General features: G+C 43.9%; 2 protein-coding genes across 2 annotated transcripts in view; both read left to right on the top strand.

The window, feature by feature from the left end:
- The window catches only part of SLC7A6OS (solute carrier family 7 member 6 opposite strand), a 319,699-nt gene that overhangs the window by 54,113 nt on the left and 244,330 nt on the right, over nt 1–21,256 (top strand). The gene's annotated exons all lie outside the window — the stretch shown is intronic.
- On the top strand, nt 2,167–2,790 carry LOC109729770 (large ribosomal subunit protein uL5-like). The gene has a single exon (XM_020282518.2). It carries the CDS (start codon nt 2,205–2,207, stop codon nt 2,736–2,738), a length of 534 nt encoding a protein of 177 aa, XP_020138107.2. The 5' UTR covers nt 2,167–2,204; the 3' UTR covers nt 2,739–2,790.

The raw sequence follows: 21,256 nt of genomic DNA, 5'->3' as shown, positions 1-21,256 counted from the left end.
TCTTTGCCTCAGAATAGGCAAACACTCTAAAGCGGTGGTTTATGTCCTTCCTGCACTTTTAAAGTATTTTTATGTAAATATTATAGTTCTACAACTGACTCTTTTCCACACAATAATATATTTTTGAGAATTGTCCAAGTCGATATACATGAAATTTACTCCTGTATCGCCTATAGAGTACACCAGCACAGATATGAACCACATTTGTGGGTGGTCCTGTAATACCAATAGCTGACACTTAATAGCCTTCCTCTCTATAAGAGGTTGTTCTAAGTTTTCTCTGTACATTAACTCCTTGAATTCTTTCTTTCTTTCTTTTTTGAGACAGAGTCTCACTCTGTTGCCCGGGCTAGAGTGCCATGTCATCAGCCTAGCTCACAGCAACCTCAAACTTCTGGGCTCAAGTGATCCTCCTGAGTAGCTGGGACTACAGGCACATGCCACCATTCCCGGCTAATTTTTTCTATATATATTTTTAGTTGGCCAATTAATTTCTTTCTATTTTTAATAGAGACAGGGTCTCACTCTTGCTCAGGCTGGTTTCCAACTCCTGACCTTGAACAATCCTCCTGCCTAGGCCTCCCAGAGTGCTAGGATTACAGGCGTGAGCCATCGCACCTGGCCTACTCCTTGAATTCTTATAAGGACCTGGGAGGACAGAGGGATAAGTCAATTAAATTTCTCATTGTCACACAGCTGGTAGGTGGCAGAGTAGAATTTGAGACCCAAGTCTGGGGCCTCTTACCCACTGCCGTACCTGGCCTGCACTGGGCTTGTGTTCCAGTTTTTGATAATGCAAGAAAGGTGTCAATACTGTATCAGGTAGGTATTGCTGGGTAACAAACCATCCCAAAATGTAGTGGCTTAAAATAATAACTACTGGTTTATTATTTCTCAAGGTTCTATGGGTTGATAAGGTGGTTCTTCTCTTCTTGCCTGGAGTTACTTAGTGGCTGCAGCCTGCTGGCAGCCTGGCTGGATGGAAGTGAGCACTGAAGCTGCAAAGTCTCCTAAAGCCTTAGCTCAGAACTGGACAATAATCATCTCTGTAGAATTCTATTGATGAAAGCAAGTCACAAGACCAGCTCAGGTCTAAAGGCTGGGGAAATAGACCTCACTTCTCAATGGGAGGAGCTGGCAAAGAATTTGTGGTCATTTTTTTTTTTTTTTTTTGAGACAGAGTCTCGCTTTGTTGTCCAGGCTAGAGTGAGTGCCATGGCGTCAGCCTAGCTCACAGCAACCTCAAACTCCTGGGCTCGAGCGATCCTTCTGCCTCAGCCTCCCGAGTAGCTGGGACTACAGGCATGCGCCACCATGCCCGGCTATTTTTTTTTTTTTAATATATATATCAGTTGGCCAATTAATTTATTTCTATTTATAGTAGAGACGGGGTCTCACTCTTGCTCAGGCTGGTTTTGAACTCCTGACCTTGAGCAATCCGCCCGCCTCGGCCTCCCAAGAGCTAGGATTACAGGCGTGAGCCACAGCGCCCGGCCTCAGGCTGGTTTTGAACTCCTGACCTTGAGCAATCTGCCCGCCTCGCCTCCCAGAGAGCTAGGATTACAGGCGTGAGCCACCGCGCCCGGCATGTGGTCATTTTTAATCAACTAAAGTAACCATCCTTATATCGTATATACTCCTGGTGCACAGAGGCAGGAGTGTCTTTACAGTGTATACCAAGAAGTAAAATTGCTGGAACTGTACTTTTCAACTTCAGTTTTTAAATCACACAAAGTTTTATTATTATTATTATTGAGATATAAATCATATGCCATAAAATTCACCATTTTATTTTATTTTATTTTATTTTATTTTATTTTATTATTTTATTTTATTTTATTGAGACAGAGTCTCACTCTGTTGCCCAGGCTAGAGTGCCATGACGTCAGCCTAGCTTACAGCAACCTCAAACTTCTGAGCCCGAGCAATCCTTCTGCCTTGGTCTCCCGAGTAGCTGGGACTACAGGCATGCGCTGCCATGCCTGGCTAATTTTTTCTATATATTTTTAGTTGGCCAATTAATTTCTTTCTATTTTTAGTAGAGATGGGGTCTCGCTCTTGCTCAGGCTGGTTTCGAACTCCTGATCTGACTTCGATCCGCCTGCCTCGGCCTCCCAGAGTGCTGGGATTACAGGCGTGAGCCACCACACCCGGTCAAAAATTCACCATTTTAAAATGGTGAATTCCTCTTCCTGTTTCCCATCATGGCGGATCAAGGTGAAAAGGAGAACCCCATGCAGGAACTTCGCATCCGCAAGCTCTGCCCCAACATCTGTGTTGGGGAGAGTGGAGACAGACTGACCCGGGCAGCCAAGGTGTTGGAGCAGCTCAGAGGCCAGACTCCTGTGTTTTCCAAAGCTAGATACACTGTCAGATCCTTTGGCATCAGGAGAAATGAGAAGATTGCAGTCCACTGCACAGTCAGAGGGGCCAAGGCAGAAGAAATCCTGGAGAAAGGTCTAAAGGTGCGAGAATATGAGTTAAGAAAAAATAACTTCTCAGATACTGGAAACTTTGGATTTGGGATTCAGGAACACATCGATCTGGGTATCAAATATGATCCAAGCATTGGTATCTACGGCCTGGACTTCTATGTGGTGCTGGGTAGGCCAGGTTTCAGCATCGCAGACAAGAAGCGCAGGACAGGCTGCATTGGGGCCAAACACAGAATCAGCAAAGAGGAGGCCATGCGCTGGTTCCAGCAGAAGTATGATGGGATCATCCTTCCTGGCAAATAAATCCCTGTTTGTATTTAGAAGGCCAATAAAATAAGTTTTCAATGAAAAAATAAATAAAATAAATAAAATGGTGAATTCAAGAGTTTATAGGTTATGCAACCATCACTATTATCTAATTTCAGAACATTTTTATTAACCCACAAAGAAATATCTTACCCATTAGCACTCACCCCCTCACCCCTACTCTTAGCCCCGGCAACCACGTATGGATTTTTCTATTCTTCACATTTCATACAAATGGCATCATATGATATGTGGTCTTTTGTGTCTGGCTCTTTAAACTTAGCCTAATGTTTTCAAGGTTCATCCACATTGTAGCACATATGAGTACTTCATTCCCTTTTATGGCTGAGTAATAGTCCATTGTATGTATATATCACATTTTGCTCATATATTCATCAGTTGATGGACATTAGGATTGCCTCTGCTTTTTGTCTATTATGAATAATGCTGCTATGAACATTCATGTACAAGTTTTTGTACAAACACGTTTTCAATTATCTTGGGTATATGCTGTGGAGTATAATTGTTGGGTCATAATGGTAACTATCTTGAACTTTTTGAGGAGCTAACAAACAAACTGTTTTCCAAAGTGCTCCTCCATTTTACATCACCTCCCCAGCAATGTATTAATAGAAGGTTCCAATTTCTCCACGTCCTTGTCAACACTTATTATTGTCTATTTTTGCAATAATAGCCATTTGACTTTGTATGAAATGGTATTTCACAAGTAGGGAAGTAAGTGGTTTTGACTTGCATTTCCCTAATGACTAATGATATTGAGCATCTTTTCATGTACTTGATGGTCATTTATATACCTTCTTTCCAGGAATTCAAATCCTTTGTCCATGTTTAAAATGGGTTACTTGTCTTTTTACTGTTGAGTTGTAAGAGTTCTTTTTTTTTTTTGAGACAGAGTCTCACTTTGTTGCCCAGGCTAGAGTGAGTGCTGTGGCATCAGCCTAGCTCACAGCAACCTCAAACTCCTGGGCTCAAGCAATCCTGCTGCCTCCGCCCCCCAAGTAGCTGGGACTACAGGCATGTGCCACCATGCCCGGCTAATTTTTTCTATATATATTAGTTGGCCAATTAATTTCTTTCTATTTATAGTAGAGACGGGGTCTCGCTCTTGCTCAGGCTGGTTTCGAACTCCTGACCTGGAGCAATCCGCCCACCTTGGCCTCCCAGAGAGCTAGGATTACAGGCGTGAGCCACCGCGCCCAGCCTGTAAGAACTCTTTATATATTCTGGATACTAGACACTTATCAGATATATGATGGACAAATATTTTCTCCTATTTTGGGGGTTGTCTTTTCATTTTCTCAATAGTGTCCTTTAAAGCACAAAAGTTTTGTTTTTTTTATTATTTTGATGAAGTCCAATTTATCTTTTGTTTTTTGACTGCTCATGTTTTTGATGTCATATCTAAGAAATCACTGCCTAATCCAAGGTCCTGAAGATTTATACCTACATTTTCTACTAAGAGTTTTATAGTTTTAGCTTTTACATTTAAGGCTTTGATCTATCTCGGATTCATTTTTGTATATGGTATGAGGTAGAGTCCAGCTTCATTGTTTTGCATGTGGATGTCCAGTTGTCCCAGCACCATTTGTTGAAAAGACTATTCTTTTTTTAAGACAGAGTCTGACTCTGTCACCCTGGCTAGAGTGCACTGGCATCATCATAGCTCACTGCAACCTCAAACTCCTGGGCTCAAGTGATCCTCTTGCCTCAGCCTCCCGAGTAGCTGGGACTACAGGCATGTGCCACCATGCCTGGCTCATTTTTCTATTTTTAGCCAAGACGAGGTCTTGCTCTTGCTCAGGCTGGTCTCTAACTCCTGAGCTCAAGCAATACTCTGGCCTCAGCCTCCCAGAGTGCTAAGATTATAGGCATGAACCACTGTGCCTGGCTGAAAAAACTATTCTTTCCTCATTGGCACCCTTGTAGAGAATCGGTTGGCTACCATTACAATGTTAAATAGTAAGAATGATAGCCAGCATCCTTGCCTAGTTCCTGGTTGGGGAATAGTTCTATTATTTTACCATTAAGTATACTGTTTGAAATGGATAAAAGAAATATATGTGTATGTAATATTATAATATGTAAAATATCTAATATTTTAACCAGGAACAGGAATTTCCCTTTAATTTTGGTTCACTAATGTTTAATCATAAATGAGTGTTGAATTTTATCGGGTACTAACTTTTTCCTGCAGGTATTGAGATGGTCACATTTTTCTCCTTGAACCAAATAACATGGTGCATTACATGAATAGATTTTCTGGTGTCTAAATGCCCTTGCATTCCTGGAATAACCAATTGCAATTATTTTCTACTGTGAGTTCCTTTTCCACTTCCCCATCTCAGTTCATGCCTTGGAGGGGCAATGTCATTTCCTGTCTTGGCCCCTTGTCAAAAACTCCAGTTTCAAAAAAAAAAAAAAAATTCCAGTTTCTTAGTTGGAATGTTCTGGAGTTGCCAGAAGCTTGGACTTGCTCATTAGTGATGTGGTGGGAGTGGCCAAGAGGCTCCAGGGGAAACCCTGCTGCTTGAGGCTGTGTGAGTATTTGCTGCAGAGAGACCAGGTGACAGCCAGATTGTGGTGGGAAATAACAGTCTTCCAAAGTTACCTACTTTTGCTTTTTAGCAATAGATTCAAATTCTCTGCCCTTGTCTATAAAGTTTATTCTGTCTCATAGACTTTTTTTTCTTGCAAAAAGTGTAACTCTATCATTTTGTGTTTTGAGCACTTCTTATGTACCAGACACTATGCCTATGCTTTATTTATTAATTTATTTTTTATTTTTTTGACAGAGTCTCGCTTTGTTGCCCAGGCTAGAGTGAGTGCCATGGTGTCAGTCTAGCTCACAGCAACCTCAAACTCCTGGGCTCAAGCAATCCTCCTGCCTCAACTTCCCAAGTAGCTGGGACTACAGGCCTGCACCACCATGCCCGGCTAATTTTTTCTATATATATTAGTTGGCCAATTAATTTCTTTCTATTTATAGTAGAGATAGAGTCTTACTCTTGCTCAGGCTGGTTTTGAACTCCTGACCCTGAGAGCAATCCACCTGTCTCAGCCTCCCAGAGTGCTAGGATTACAGGCATGAGCCACCGTGCCCGGCCTGCCTGTGCTTTATTATTAATAATGCCAGCTACTATTTACTGATCCCCTCCCTGCTTCTAGGCACTGTGCTAATTTTTCTACAAGGAATATTTCATTAAATCCCCTTAATGACCTATGGGGTAGGTATTAACCTCAACTCTACACATGAGGAAACTGAGGCTGAGAGAGGCGAATGTGCCAGTGGCCCTAAGACAGACCCCAAGTTCAAAGTTAGATTTGTCTCATTGCAGAGCCTGTCCACTGCTGTACCTGATCTGGGTAATTAGCTTTGTCCGCACAAGCGTGGCATTTATAAAATCGCCCTTAACTCCCATGATCAGTATTAAGTACTGGCAGCGCCGTGTGACCGGTGCGTGACTGAGCATTGCCAAGCGTGATTGGCTGCAGTCATTTGTGGTCTGATTGGTCTCAGTGTTGGCTGTGACACATGCTCACATGAGGTGTCTGCAGTAACAGCTCCCTTAGGGAAATTGTTATGTATGGCTGTTTTTTTTAAAGCTTGAAAAAAAAAAAAAAACGACAGCTTTATTTGAGATGTAATTTATCTGCCACACAATTCCCCAGTTTAAAGTGTACGATTAAATGGTTTTTGTATATTCACAGCTTGTACAACCATCGCCATAATCCATTTTAGAATATTTTCATCACCCTAAAAAGAAGCTCTGGATCCATTAGTAGTCACTCCTCATTTCCTCTCAAACTTCCCAGCACCAGGCAAACACCAATCCGTTTTCTGTCTCTATAGATTTGCCAATTTTGGACATTTTATATAAATGGAATCATACAATAAGTCTTTTGTAACTGGCTTCTTTCACTTTAAATAATGTTTTCAAGGTTGATAACATAGCATGCATCGGTATTCATTTCTTTTTAATGCCCGGTGTTTTAGTTCATTTGGTGTTGCTATAAAAGAGTACCTGAGACTGGGTCATTTATAAAGAAAGATTTCGTTAGCTCACAGTTCTGCAAGCTGAGAAGTTCAAGGGCATGGCCCTGGCTTCCGGGGAGGGTTTTATGCTGCCTTCCAACATGGTGGAGAAAGTCAAAGCAGGAGTGGACACGTGAGAAGAGGGGAAAACCTGAGGGGTGTCCTGGCTTTATAACAACACACTCTTGAGGGAACTAACCCAGTCCCGAGAGAACTAATCCCAGTCTCGTGAGAGCAAGAACTCACTGACTACCAGGAGAACAGCACCAAGCCATTCATAGGTACCTGCCCCCATGACCCAAACACCTCCTGCCAGGCCCCACCTCCCAACACCACCATTTCAACTCAAGTTTTGGTGGGGACAAACAGACCATATTCCAAACCACAGCACCATGTAATTTTCTATTCTATGGATACACCAGCTGTTGTTGAGACATACGAGGGCTGTCCGGAAAGTATCCAGCCATTGGTAATAGGATTTTCCATATTACATGGCTGGATACTTTGTGGACTGCTCTCATACTTCACATACATCCACATGTAATCTACTCACTGAAAGTGTAAAATTCAATAGCTTTTTTTTTTTTTTTGAGACAGAGTCTCGCTTTTGTTGCCCAGGCTAGAGTGAGTGCCATGGCGTCAGCCTAGCTCACAGCAACCTCAAACTCCTGGGCTCAGGCAATCCTGCTGCCTCAGCCTCCCAAGTAGCTGGGACTACAGGCATGCGCCACCATGCCCGGCTAATTTTTTCTACATATATATTAGTTGGCCAATTAATTTCTTTCTATTTATAGTAGAGATGGGGTCTCGCTCTTGCTCAGGCTGGTTTCGAACTCCTGACCTCGAGCAATCCGCCCGCCTCGGCCTCCCAGAGTGCTAGGATTACAGGCGTGAGCCACTGCACCCGGCCTAAAATTTAGTAGCTTTTAGTATATTCACACAGTTGTGCATACATTAGCACAATCAATTTAAAAACATTATCATCACCCAAAGAGAAAAAAAAAATACACAACCCTCTGTCATCAGTCCTAATCTCCACATGGTCCCCAGCCCTGGGTAAGCACTGTTCCACCTTCTGTCTCTATGGATTTGCCTATTCTGGGTGTTTCCTACTGATGGAACCATGCAGCATTTGGTCCTATGGGACTGGCATCTTTCACTTCTTACCGTTTTCAAGGAGCATTCTCTGTTTTTTTGTTTTTTGTTTTTTGTTGTTTTTTTTTTGAGACAGAGTCTCGCTTTGTTGCCCAGGCTAGAGTGAGTGCCGTGGCGTCAGCCTAGCTCACAGCAACCTCAAACTCCTGGGCTCGAGTGATTCTTCTGCCTCAGCCTCCCGGGTAGCTGGGACTACAGGCATGCGCCACCATGCCCGGCTAATTTTTTTTTTTTTATATATATATCAGTTGGCCAATTAATTTCTTTCTATTTATAGTAGAGACGGGGTCTCGCTCTTGCTCAGGCTGGTTTTGAACTCCTGACCTTGAGCAATCCGCCCGCCTCGGCCTCCCAAGAGCTAGGATTACAGGCGTGAGCCACAGCGCCCGGCCAGCATTCTCTGTTGATACTAAAAATGTTAGATTCTTGCTGTTGGAGAGAAGGACAGTGTGGCAGAAGGTAAAGGCATCAAGGGATGGAGGGGACAGACTCAAGTCCTGTAGCTGTTGCTGTAAGGAGGGAAGCGCGTGGCCCAGTCTGAAGCCAGCTGACGTAAAGCAGGGTTTACTCCAGGGCACACGACAACAGAAGATGACAAGGCTGGCTGCCAGCAACCAGAGCCAGAGAGTCAAGAACGAAGGTTGTGCTCTCTAGGGCCCCAAGGGCTCTCACTTCCGCCTCCGCCAGCCCTTGCCTGTCTCTCCTGCAGCTGGCTTCCACTTCCTCACCTGTCCCCATGGCCTCCACAGCTCCAACAGCAGGCAACCTTGCCCTTCAACTTTCACCTAACTGACTTCATCTCTGCCCCAAATTTCTAGGACAAAGAGCCTGATTGCACCAGTCTACCCTAAGAATTGGTGTTCCCTGGAGTCTGTCTGTTGTCCACTCTCAGTTCAGCCAGCCATGGCCCGGGCGGTGTGGTCAAGTGGCTCAACGTGGCAGCCAAGGCCGTGGCTGAGACTCTCAGGGCTGGACGTGGCTGGAGGGACATGGAGTAGCCTCATTGGCTGCCCAGGATACACAAACACCAGCAAACCCAGGAGGAGGCAGGGCAGCTGTGGTTGGGTGTCCCCCAGGGGTGCTAAGAGGTGAGGTGCTCCATGTATCCCCCGCCATGCTGGCCTGGGGCAGTTTCTGGCTCTTCAGCCCTCTTTGTCTATCCTGGTCAAACCCTCAGGGTCGCTTAGGGTCAGCTGGCCAGACAGGATTCTGCCTTTCGGCCTGAGCAAGCCTGACTGATACTCTCTCCTCCCGTGCGGGCGGATTTCCTGGGACTTTTTCTCTTTTCACAGAAGTTTCAGGAGAGAGAACTTTTGTCTCAAGAGATTGGCATGAGCCACACCCTTCTGAAGCCCCTTAATTGATTCTCGTGGGGGAGACAAGAGAGATAAAGAGGCAAACGAGAGCAAGGAAAAGGACTCTCTAAGATCCTCTGAATTGTGGGGGAAATGAAGATGATTTCATTTTATTTTACGTATAGAAAGTATTATGATTAAAAAATACATGCACTTGGTAAAAACCATCAAAAGGTTCAACAGGTTCATGGTGAAAAAAGTAAGTCTCCTTAGTTCCCTTCCCCTGGGGCAACCAATGTCACCAGTTCCTTCTGTGTCCTTCCAGAGATATTCCAAAGAAGGAATCTTCTGCAACTTACATTTTTTACTTAATATAGCCTAGAGATTGTTCTCTGAGCAAGCTTTCTTATTCTTTTCTCCCCATTTTTAATTGCCGCATAGTATTCCATCAAAATGGATGCCCATAATTTACTTAGCTGATCCTCTATTGGGGAATATTTGACTTGTTTCCAATCTTTTACTACAACAAACAATGGTGCAGTGAATATCCTGTGCACACATTATTTCACACATATCAGAATATATCTGTAAGATAAGCTCCTAGAAGTAAAATACTGGCTAAGAGAGGTATGTGCATTTTCAACTTTTATAGATTTATCTAAACAATGCTATATATCAATCAGAGTTCCATGAAAGAAACAGAAACCACTCTAGGTATTTCAAGCAGAAGGAGATTTAACAGAATGAATTAAGTGCTCACAAATTGTTGAAAGGGCTGGAAGAGAGGGCTTTAGCCTTGACCTCCAAGGAGGCCCCCAGGTCAATACAGAACTAACCCTCCAGGGAAGCCACTCCTCTGAGGTCACCCCTGGGCCTGCAGCCAGAAGTTGGGATCAAAATTTCACTGTTTCATGCAGGATGTGGTTGGGAAAAAAAAAGAAAGACAGAAATGTCACTGTTGACACATCTGCCTCTTGACACCCAGGAAGCCAAAGAATGGACTCTGAATGTGCTGTGGAAAGATCTCAGTTCTCTATAACCTTACTTGCCAGCAGAAACAGTAAAAAAAAAAAAAAAAAAAGGAAAAATGGACATCATCTTTCTGCCACCTACCATATCTCTCATCAATTCATCTAGTTGGCCAGGCGCAGTGGCTCACGCCTGTAATCCTAGCACTCTGGGAGGCCGAGGCGGGCGGATTGCTCGAGGTTGGGAGTTCGAAACCATCCTGAGCGAGACCCCGTCTCTATTAAAAAAAATAGAAAGAAATTAATTGACCAACTAAAAATATATATATACAAAAAATTAGCCGGGCGTGGTGGCGCATGCCTGTAGTCCCAGCTACTCGGGAGGCTGAGGCAGGAGGATCGCTTGAGCCCAGGAGTTTGAGGTTGCTGTGAGCTAGGCTGACGCCACGGCACTCACTCTAGCCAGGGCAACAAAAGTGAGACTCTGTCTCAAAAAAAAAAAAAAAAAAAAAAAAAATTATCTAATTGGTAGGACCTAATTAGTGTCTGAAGCCCTAGCTGCAAGGGAGTCTGGGAAGTGTAGGGTTTAGCTTTCCAATGTCTCTGCTTAGAAGAGGGTGGGGCAAGTTGGACTAAGAGAGCCAGTCTACAGCATTCACTACACCGGCCAGAAGAGTGGTATCACATTATACTCCCACCAACATAGGATCTTGTCAACTTTTTGAGCTTTGCTAATCCAATACATGAAAAACAGTACCTGACATTTCTCTTATGAGAGGTTAAGCATCTTGTCTCACAGTCATCAAAATGTACATCTCCATGAATGGAAGAATACAATGTGAGTGCGCCCCCTGGAGTTGTGCAGCATGGTGACCCTGCAAAATAAATAAATGCCATTTGAATTTTTTCTGTGAATTCCTTATGCTCTTTGCCCATAGATGGTCTTTATTTTTTCATGATGTATTTAACTGGAAACATACATGAGGCCTAACTTTTTTTCCTTAGGGTCATCTCCCCCCAGGGTATGGTCCCAGAGAGGGGTGGGGAGGGGCAGCCTCTACTTGAAATGTCACAAGCATGTCAAGTTCTGGAGCTTTAGAACTTCGAAATCAAATTGCATTCAAAGTGTTTCCCCAGTGCCGGTTTATACAAAATTCTAGTTTGCCTCCTTCCTGCCTGCTGCAGATTTAATTACGAATCAGGCTGGGTGGAGGGCTGAGGACCCAGTGTGCCTGGGGAGCTGGGCGGCCATTCCTGCCTGCTGGGCTTGCGTTCTTGTGGTTTATAATGTCTTCTCGAGTGAATAATAACCTGGAGTTCATGCCAGGCCTTTTGGTCTTTGTTGATGACCTGTAGGGACTGGGAGGCTCAGATCTCAAATTCAAGAACAGGCCTTTTAAGGCTGGTCAATCAATCAGGTTGCATAGTCCGAGCCACAGAAAGCACAAGCTGCTGATGCAGAAAGACCCAAGTACTCAGAGGAACACACCACTTGCCAGGAAGTATAGGGTTGAATTTTTTTTTTTCCTCTTGAAATTGTCCAGTTGCTGGTAGGTTTCAGGTGCTCGGTGGCAGGGCCAGCCAGCAAGGGGTGCAATCATGGACTTCCCTATAAACCCCAATCTGATGAACCAAATTCCATCATTAGGTATTCACTCCTTTGGCGCAAACATTCCCCTAGTAACCCAGCACTCCCTTCTTGACGGACCAATTATTTTCCACTTGGTCAGGCTCAAAATGTCCTAGTCATTTTTCATCCCTTCTCCTCCTCCCCTGCCCCATCCAATTAATCATGAAGCCTCTTGATTATTCCTTCAGAGTGTCTCTGGGGAAGGAACGCTGGAGTGATAAGAGCCCAGGCTGTGTGACCCTGAGCAAGTGATTCAAACTCTCTCTGAACCTCAGTTTCTCCATCTGTAAAGTGGAGGTAATAGACTTGTCAGATGAGGAAGTGAAACTGGATTCAAATGCCAGCTCCACCACTACTGGCAAGGCCGTTGGGTGAGTTATTCCATCTCCCAAACTTCGGTTTCCTCGCAGGTTGATGTAGGGATAGAGGAGGTGAGGGATGGAGGCGCTGAGCACACTGCCAGGCACATACACAGAATATTCGACACTGGAGACCATCCTTACAAACGTGGCCCATCCTGGGCTTTGCCTAGTCCTGCCTCTGCTTCCCAAGGTGGAGATGAGAAGGAAAACAGGCCAGGCAGGACTGTGATTTCAGCTGGGGAGCCATGAAATGGCAATTACAGAGTAAGAGCTTAATTATAGTTCTTTGCAAAAAGAAGTGAGGAATGCAATCTGGTGGGCAGGGAGGAGGGGCAGCAGGGAGGGGGCTGCAGGGGAGTGTCTCGGAGGGGTGAGGGATGAGACAGAGGCCCAAGAGGAAAAAGCTGAGCCATTGGGCAGGAGTGTCCCCACATCCCCTAAAATGATGTCAACAACATTTTTATTTGATGTTTTGTTGTTGCTCTGATTACGAAAGCACTGTGTGTTCACTTTATGGAGCTTGAAAAATACAGACTGTTTCACTCATAACCCCACCATCAAGATTTGATAGTGGCTGGTATCTACATGAGCCTCGGGGCGTGCCAACACTGTCACAGATGTTTTACCCTGTAGTGTCTCCCATAAAGACCCTACGAGTGGCATTACTGTCCCCACTGCACAGGTGAGGTGAGGAAATGGTACAGAGAGAACATAAGTAGCTTGTCCAGTGCCACACAGCTAATAAACAGCAGTGTCTGGATTCAAATCTGAGCTACCTGGTGCCTAAACCTCGCACATCACCAAAGGGTCGCAGCCCCACCTGGGCACAGCTGACGCTTGGTGTATTTTCCTTTGTATTTTTTTCAGCTTTCAGGAATGTACACCATGATTTTATTAGTTTTTAAAAGGCTATTTAGAAAATTTGTACTTATCTTTCTCCAATTTCAGTTTTTAGTACTGGTGCTAACAGAGTGAAACTTTGTGTATCGTACCCCTTTCCTTCCCTTTTTTGGTAATTTGTAATTTTGGTATAATTTCAAACTGAATGAAAAGTTGCAAGAATAGTACAAGAAACTCCCAGAAACCTTGACCCGCATTAATCAGTTGTTCACCATCTACTTTAAAATGTTCTATCTGATATAAATATTTATATATGTGTATTATATATACATTTATATGTATTTTTCTGAACCATTTGAGATTAAATTAGAGACATCATGTCCTTTAACCCCTAACAATGCTGGTGTGTATTTCCCAAGAACAAAGATATGCCCATGTACAACCACAGTGTAATGATCAAACTCAGGACATTTAACGTTGCAACAATACCATTATCTAATTTATAGTCCTTATTTAAATTAATCAATTAGCTGTGTGTGTGTGTGTGTGTGTGTGTGTGTGTGTGTGTGTGTGTATTTTTCCCAGTCCAGGATCTAATCCAGGACCTGCATTGCATTTAATTGTCATATTCCTTTAGCTGTCTTTATACTGGAACAGTCAGCCTTTCTTTATCTTTCTTTTCTTTTCTTTTTTTTTTTTTTTGAGGCAGAGACTCGCTCTGTTGCCCAGGCTAGAGTGAGTGCTGTGGCGTCAGCCTAGCTCACAGCAACCTCAAACTTCTGGGCTCAAGCCATCCTTCTGTCTCAGCCTCCCGAGTAGCTGGAACTACAGCCATGCGCCACCATGCCTGGCTAATTTTTTCTATATATATTAGTTAGCCAATTAATTTCTTTCTATTTATATTAGAGACGGGGTCTCGCTCTTGCTCAGGCTGGTTTCAAACTCCTGACCTCGATCAATCCTCCTGCCTCGGCCTCCCAGAGAGCTAGGATTACAGGCGTGAGCCACCGTGCCTGGCCCTTCGTCTTTCTTGATTTTGACATTTTTTTTTTTTTTTTTTTTTTGAGACAGAGTCTCACTTTGTTGCCCAGGCTAGAGTGAGTGCCGTGGCGTCAGCCTAGCTCACAGCAACCTCAAACTCCTGGGCTCGAGTGATCCTTCTGCCTCAGCCTCCCGGGTAGCTGGGACTACAGGCATGCGCCACCATGCCCGGCTCATTTTTTTTATATATATATATCAGTTGGCCAATTAATTTCTTTCTATTTATAGTAGAGATGGGGTCTCGCTCTTGCTCAGGCTGGTTTTGAACTCCTGACCTTGAGCAATCCGCCCGCCTCGGCCTCCCAAGAGCTAGGATTACAGGCGTGAGCCACAGCGCCCGGCCGTGATTTTGACATTTTTAACGATATGGTCCTGTTATTTTATATCTCTTTTTTTTTTTTTGAGACAGAGTCTCGCTTTGTTGCCCAGGCTACAGTGAGTGCTGTGGCGTCAGCCTAGCTCACAGCAACCTCAATCTCCTGGGCTCAAGTGATCCTTCTGCCTCAGCCTCCCGAGTAACTGGGACTACAGCCATGCGCCACCATGCCCGGCTAATTTTTTCTATATATATTTGTAGTTGGTCAATTAATTTATTTCTATTTTTAGTAGACACAGGGTCTCGCTCAGGCTGGTTTCAAACTCCTGACCTCGAGCAATCTACCCGCCTCGGCCTCCCAGAGTGCTAGGATTACAGGCATGAGCCACCATGCCTGGCCTGTAAATATCTCTTAATTTAAGTTCCTTCCATACTTTTTTCTATGCAAATGTATACCTACATATTTTTAAAAATTAAGATTATATAGTACTAACATGTTTTTAAACTTTTCATTGAAGTATGACACAAATACAGAAAAGTGAACAGACCCTAAATGACAACTCAGAGGTAATACTGGATACGAGCATTACCAACACTAAGAACAAGGGACAGAACATGATCTGCCCCCAGAAGCCTCCGTGTGCCCCCTGCCAGTCACCAACGCCCCATCCCAGGGTAACCAGTATCTTGGCTTTTAAAACTGAGACGAGGCCAGGCATGGTGGCTCACGCCTGTAATCCCAGCACTCTGGAAGGCCGAAGGTGGGAGGATGGCTCAAGGTCAGGAGTTCGAAACCAGCCTGAGCAAGAGCAAGACCCCATCTCTACTATAAATAGAAAGAAATTAATTGGCCAACTAATATATATAGAAAAAATTAGCCGGGCATGGTGGTGCATGCCTGTAGTCCCAGCTACTCGGGAGGCTGAGGCAGGAGGATTGCTTGAGCCCAGGAGTTCGAGGTTGCTGTGAGCTAGGCTGATGCCACGGGACTCGCTCTAGCCTGGGCAACAAAGGGAGACTCTGTCTCAAAAAAATAAAATAAAATAAAACAAAACAAAACTGAGACGAGTTTTGCCTAATTTTGTGCTTTATATAAACAGACTTGTAGAGTGAGTAACACTATTCTTGAACCTGGCCTTTTCACTTAAAATGTTGTGAACACTTTTCTGTGTGCTTGAAAGTTCTTTCCTAGCATCATATTTAATGGCTTCAGAGTTTGTCCAAAAAGTACAGCAGAATTGATCAGGCCAGCGCCCTGCTGTTGGACACGTAGCTGGTTTTCCATATGATAAACTGCACTGCAGTGAACATCCTCCAAAGTGAGAGGCAGCACTGAGTAGTAGTTAAAGCCCAGGTCTCAAAGCCTCTGTGTCCTGGATCCGACACTTGCTAGCTATGTGACCTCAGGCAAACCTCTTAACAGCTCAGTGCCTCCACTTCCCCATCTGTAAAATGGGGATGATAATGAAAATAGTAGTCTGGTCACCTGTTGTTGTAAAGGTCTCAATGTGGTGATACAAATATAGCAATACTTGGCACAAAGAAAAAGCTCAATAAATGTTAACCACTCTTACCTGTCATTTTTTTTTTTAATTTTTTTTTTGAGACAGAGTCTCACTTTGTTGCCTAGGCTAGAGTGAGTGCCGTGGCGTCAGCCTAGCTCACAGCAACCTCAAACTCCTGGGCTCAAGCAATCCTCCTGCCTCAGCCTCCCAAGTAGCTGGGACTACAGGCATGTGCCACCATGCCCGGCTAATTTTTTCTATATATGCATTAGTTGGCCAATTAATTTCTTTCTATTTATAGTAGAGACGGGGTCTCGCTCTTGCTCAGGCTGGTTTCAAACTCCTGACCTCGAGCAATCCACCTGCCTCGGCCTCCCAGAGTGCTAGGATTACAGGCGTGAGCCACCACACCCGGCCTCTTACCTGTCATTGAGAAAATTTTCTAGAAGTTAAAAAGAATGTATTAAATGGCCCTAAATGGCAATTGATGCTTTTTTTGTATGCTATTTGTTGATAAAGCCATTGAGTATGACTTGTGTCACAGTATGATGACGTGAGAAAGTCACAGACTGGAGGGACAAAATCTCAGGTCCCAGCTTTGGCTTGGTCAAGCAGCTTTGGTGTGATCTTTAAAAAGCCCTTGATGTCTCTGAGCTCCTGTTTTCTCATTTGAAGAACTGGGATAACTACTGGAAACTGGATAGTGTAAGTCTGGCTTTTGGGTCACACAAAACTGAGTTTCTATTATATTCTGCTACTTACTCTCCTAAAAGCCTTGGGTAAATTATTTAACCTCCCTGAAGCAAACTGGGGACAACCAAACCCGCTCATATGGCTGCTATGAGGATGTGAAGGAGAGGGGGCCTGAGAAACCTCTGCAGAAGGCCTAGCACATGTATGTTCACTATTGCTGTTATTAGTAATGTTGTCAATCTTTGCCCCGAAATAAAGTATGAAAAAATCATAAACTCTCAAGTGCCATGTATTATTATTGAAGAGAATCAGTTCTTAAATAGAGGGGTCTTTGGCAAAGAGTGGCAAGTCAGGATGAGACAGCAAACTATAAAAGTTTAAGGGTTTGGCTGGGTATGGTGGCTCCCTCCTGTAATCCCAGCACTTTGGGAGGCTGAGGTGGGAGGCTCAGTTCAGGTCAGGAGTTTGAGACCAGCCTGGGCAACATAGTGGGATCTCACCTCTACAAAAATTTTAAAAATTTAAAAAATTATCCAGGTATATGGAGTACTATTCAGCTCTAAGAAACAACGGTGATATAGCACATCTTATATTTTCCTGGTTAGAGCTGGAACCCATACTATTAAGCGAAGTTTCCCAAGAATGGAAAAACAAGCACCACATATACTCACCAGCAAATTGGTATTAACTGAGCAGCACCTAAGTGAACACAAAGGTACTACAGTAATAGGGTATTGGGCAGGTGGGAGGGGGGAGGGGGCCGGGTATATACATATATAATGAGTGCAATGTGCACCATCTGGGGGATGGTCATGCTGGAGACTCAGACTTGTGGGGGGAGGGGGGAATGGGCATTTATTGAAACCTTAAAATCTGTACCCCCATAATATGCCAAAAAAAAAATTATCCAGGTATGGTGGGAGGACTGTCTGAGCCCAGGAACTTAAGGGTGCAGTGAGCTATGATCATGCCACTGCACTTCAGCCTGGGCAACAGAGTAAGACTCTAACTCAAAAAAAAAAAGAAAAAAAGAAAAAAGTTGAAGGGCTTGTGGGGAAGGCTATAAATAAGAAGCAAAATGACTTCAAGTTGGATCAGCCTTGTTTGGTTATAGGACTCACCTGCAGAGTTTTTAAAAATATCGATTCTGATCAGCTGGTCTGAAGTAGGGCCCTGGAATACGTAATTTTGACAAATGCTTCAAGTAATTCTTATGATCAGGCAAGTTTGGGAACAACAGGATTCTATGGAGGATGGAACATGCTATAACCCCACGTGGAAATAATCATCATCATTTACTAAGCATCTACTATGTATCGAGTACCAAGCTCATCATGTTCCTACAATATTAATTGTCACAACAATACTAAGAGACAGGGATTATAGTCCTAGTTTTACAGATGGTTAAATTAAGGCTCATAGAGTTAAATGCCTTGCTTGAGGTCTTGCATAACCTGGGATCCGAGTGTCTCTGATTTCAAAAGCCTTAGAAACTACCCTAAACTGACTGGTCACAATACTGAGCTCCATCCATTAGGAATATGATCACAGGTTATGCATATGAATTTCACTGTGCTCATCACTTTATACTTTTCAGAGCACTTTTTAAAAATAGCTTTATTGAGGTATAATTTACATACTATAAAATTCATCCATTTAAGCATGCAATTCAATTGTTTTTAATATATTCACAGAGTTGTGGAATCATCACCACAATCAATTTTAAAACATTTCCATTGCCCCAAAAAGAAACCTTGTGCCCATTTAGAGTCATTCTCCATTCCCTCCCCAGCCCTAGGCAACCACTAATCTATTTTCTGTCTCTATAGATTTGCCTATTCTGGACATTTCATATAAATATAATCATACAATATGTGGTCTTTGTGTCTGGTTTCCTGTACTTAGTGGAATGATTTTAGGTTAATCCACATTATAGCACGTTATCAGTACTTCATCACTTTTTATAGCTGGATACTATTCCATTGTATAGATATATACTTTTTTTTTTGAGACAGGGTCTTGCTCTGTCACCCAGGCTAGAGTGCAGTGGCGTCATCATAGCTCACTGCAACATCCAACTCCTGGCCTCAAGTGATCCTCCCGCCTCGGCCTCCCAAAGTGTTGGGATTACAGGCGTGAACCACTATGCCCAGCCTCAGAACCCTTTTATAAATATAAACTCACAGCGATAGTCCTCACAACAACCCCAGAGATAGGTAGGCATAATTACTCGGATCTCCCAGACCAGGACAATGAGGGCAGGGAGGGGACATGACTTCTCAGGGGACACCAGCAATGAGGGCTGGGGCTCCCACCCTGAGTCTGCATGGTTTCCTGCAGGAAGCCCAGCTTCCGGGCTCAGCAGCAAGCTTTAGGCCTTTGCAAGGTGATGGGGCGATGGGCAGAAAGGAGGAACTTGCAAGTCTGAAAGTCTTAGTGTGGACATTCCCAGTTTTAGAGGCCAAGACAACATAGCCACTTCTGTTTTTGTTTTATTGGACAACAGGGGAGCCAGGTTCTGACTAATTAATGATGATCAAAGTGCTCTGACAAGATGGAGTGCTCTGCAAACCTCAGCCATGAATTATTCACGGACAAATCTTCTTAACTGGACAGGAAGAGGCTGCCCAGGAGTAGGAGCAAGCTAAGCCCTCATTTCCCCTTGAGTCTGCATGAGCCTGAGCAGTCCCTATAGGACTCAATTTCTCAGTCCAGAAAATGGGACCAGGTGTGACCTTCCATTTCTTTATGCTACCAGGCTGGGACCCAACAGACAGAGGTTGGTGACCTGGGTTCTGTTGCCATCCAACCCAGAGGCAGTACATACCCACGCTGCCCCAACCAGCTGGCAAACAAAAATTAGAGGTCGGTAAACCTTTTTTATAAAAGGCTAGATAGTAAATATTTTGGGCTTTGCAAGCCAGATTGTGTCTGCCACTCTACTCAGTTCTGCCACTGCAATGCAAACGCATCCACAGACAATACCTAAATGAGTATGTTGCTGTCCAGTGAGACTTTATTTATGTACGCTGAAATTTGAATTCTATGTAATTTGCATGTGTTACAAAATACTTTTGATTTTTTCCCCCAGCCATTTAAAAACATAAAAACCATGTTTAGCTCCTGGAATGTATAAACCCAGGTGTTGTCTCAAAATGTTAAACATAATTACTATTTGACCCAGCAATTCCACTCCTAAGTATATTCCTAAAAGAAAGGAAAACGTATATTTACACAAAAATTTGTGCATAGAAAGTTCATGGCGGCACTAGGCATGATAGCCAAAAAGTGGCTCAATCCCTGTAATTCCAACCCTTTGGGAGGCTGAGGTGGGAGGATCACTTGAGGCCAGGAGTTTGAGACTTGCCTGAGCAATACAGCAAGACCTCCATCTCTACAAAAATAGAAAAATTAGCCAGGCATGGTAGTGTGTGCCTGTAGTCCCAGCTACTTGGGAGGCTGAGGCAGGAGGACTGCTTGAGCTCAGGAGTTTGAGGCTGCAATGAGCTATGATGATGTCACTGCAGTCTAGCCCTGACGACAGAGCGAGACCCTGTCTATCACACACACACAAAAGAAAACACATTATGGAATAATTATACAGCTGTTCAAAACCATGAAATGTAGCAGGGGTCAACACTGTGAACCAAATTTTTATCTGTTGCCTGTTTTTGTACAATTTGGCTCATGATCTAAGAACGATTTTTTTTTTATTATTTTTATTTCTTTTTAAGTAGAATTTTGCATTGTAAGAACGATTTTTTTTTTATTTTTTATTTTTATTTTTATTTTTTTTTGAGACAGAGTCTCGCTTTGTTGCCCAGGCTAGAGTGAGTGCCGTGGCATCAGCCTAGCTCACAGCAACCTCAAATTCCTGGGCTCAAGCAATCCTACTGCCTCAGCCTCCCGAGTAGCTGGGACTACAGGCACGCGCCACCATGCCCAGCTAATTATATATATATATATTAGTTGGCCAATTAATTTCTTTCTATTTTTATAGTATAGACAGGGTCTCGCTCAGGCTGGTTTTGAACTCCTGACCTTGAGCAATCCGCCTGCCTCGGCCTCCCAGAGTGCTAGGATTACAAGCGTGAGCCACCACGCCCGGCCGATTTTTATATTTTTAAATGGGGAAAAATCAAAAGAATATTTTGTGATACATAAAAATTATATGAAAGTCACTGTAGTCCTAGCTACTCGGGAAGCTGCGGCAGGAGGATTGCTTGAGCCCAGGAGTTTGAAGTTGCAGTGAGCTAGGCTGACGCCACGGCACTCTAGCCTGGGCCACAGAGTGAGACTCTTCCCCTACAACCATCCAACCAAAGTAGTGGGAGGGAGGGAGAGAGAGATTGAGAAAACAGGTTTCTTGTCCAAGGTTACAAGAACCCAGCCTCCCCAGTCAAGTGGAGCTCTCTTAACCTAACACATCCTTATGAGATTCATGGTTGACCTGCAGGGTCTTCGTAGAGCTACTGTTCCCAGCTTAGTAAAGAAAGTTGTGCCTGCGGAAAAGGGGTGTGGAGACCAGCATAACCAGCCAGGGAGGAAAATGCTCAGTTATTACCCAAACAGTGCTGGCGGGTTGCTCACGCCTCCTCTCCGGAGACAAAGGGCCTTTAGATGACAGAGTCCTGGGAATGCCCCCAGGTCCAGCCT

The sequence above is a fragment of the Microcebus murinus genome, chromosome 20, assembly GCF_040939455.1.
Source record: "Microcebus murinus isolate Inina chromosome 20, M.murinus_Inina_mat1.0, whole genome shotgun sequence".
In the NCBI taxonomy this organism is placed as follows: Eukaryota; Metazoa; Chordata; class Mammalia; order Primates; family Cheirogaleidae; genus Microcebus; species Microcebus murinus.
This window is presented reverse-complemented; position numbering and strand designations above follow the sequence as displayed.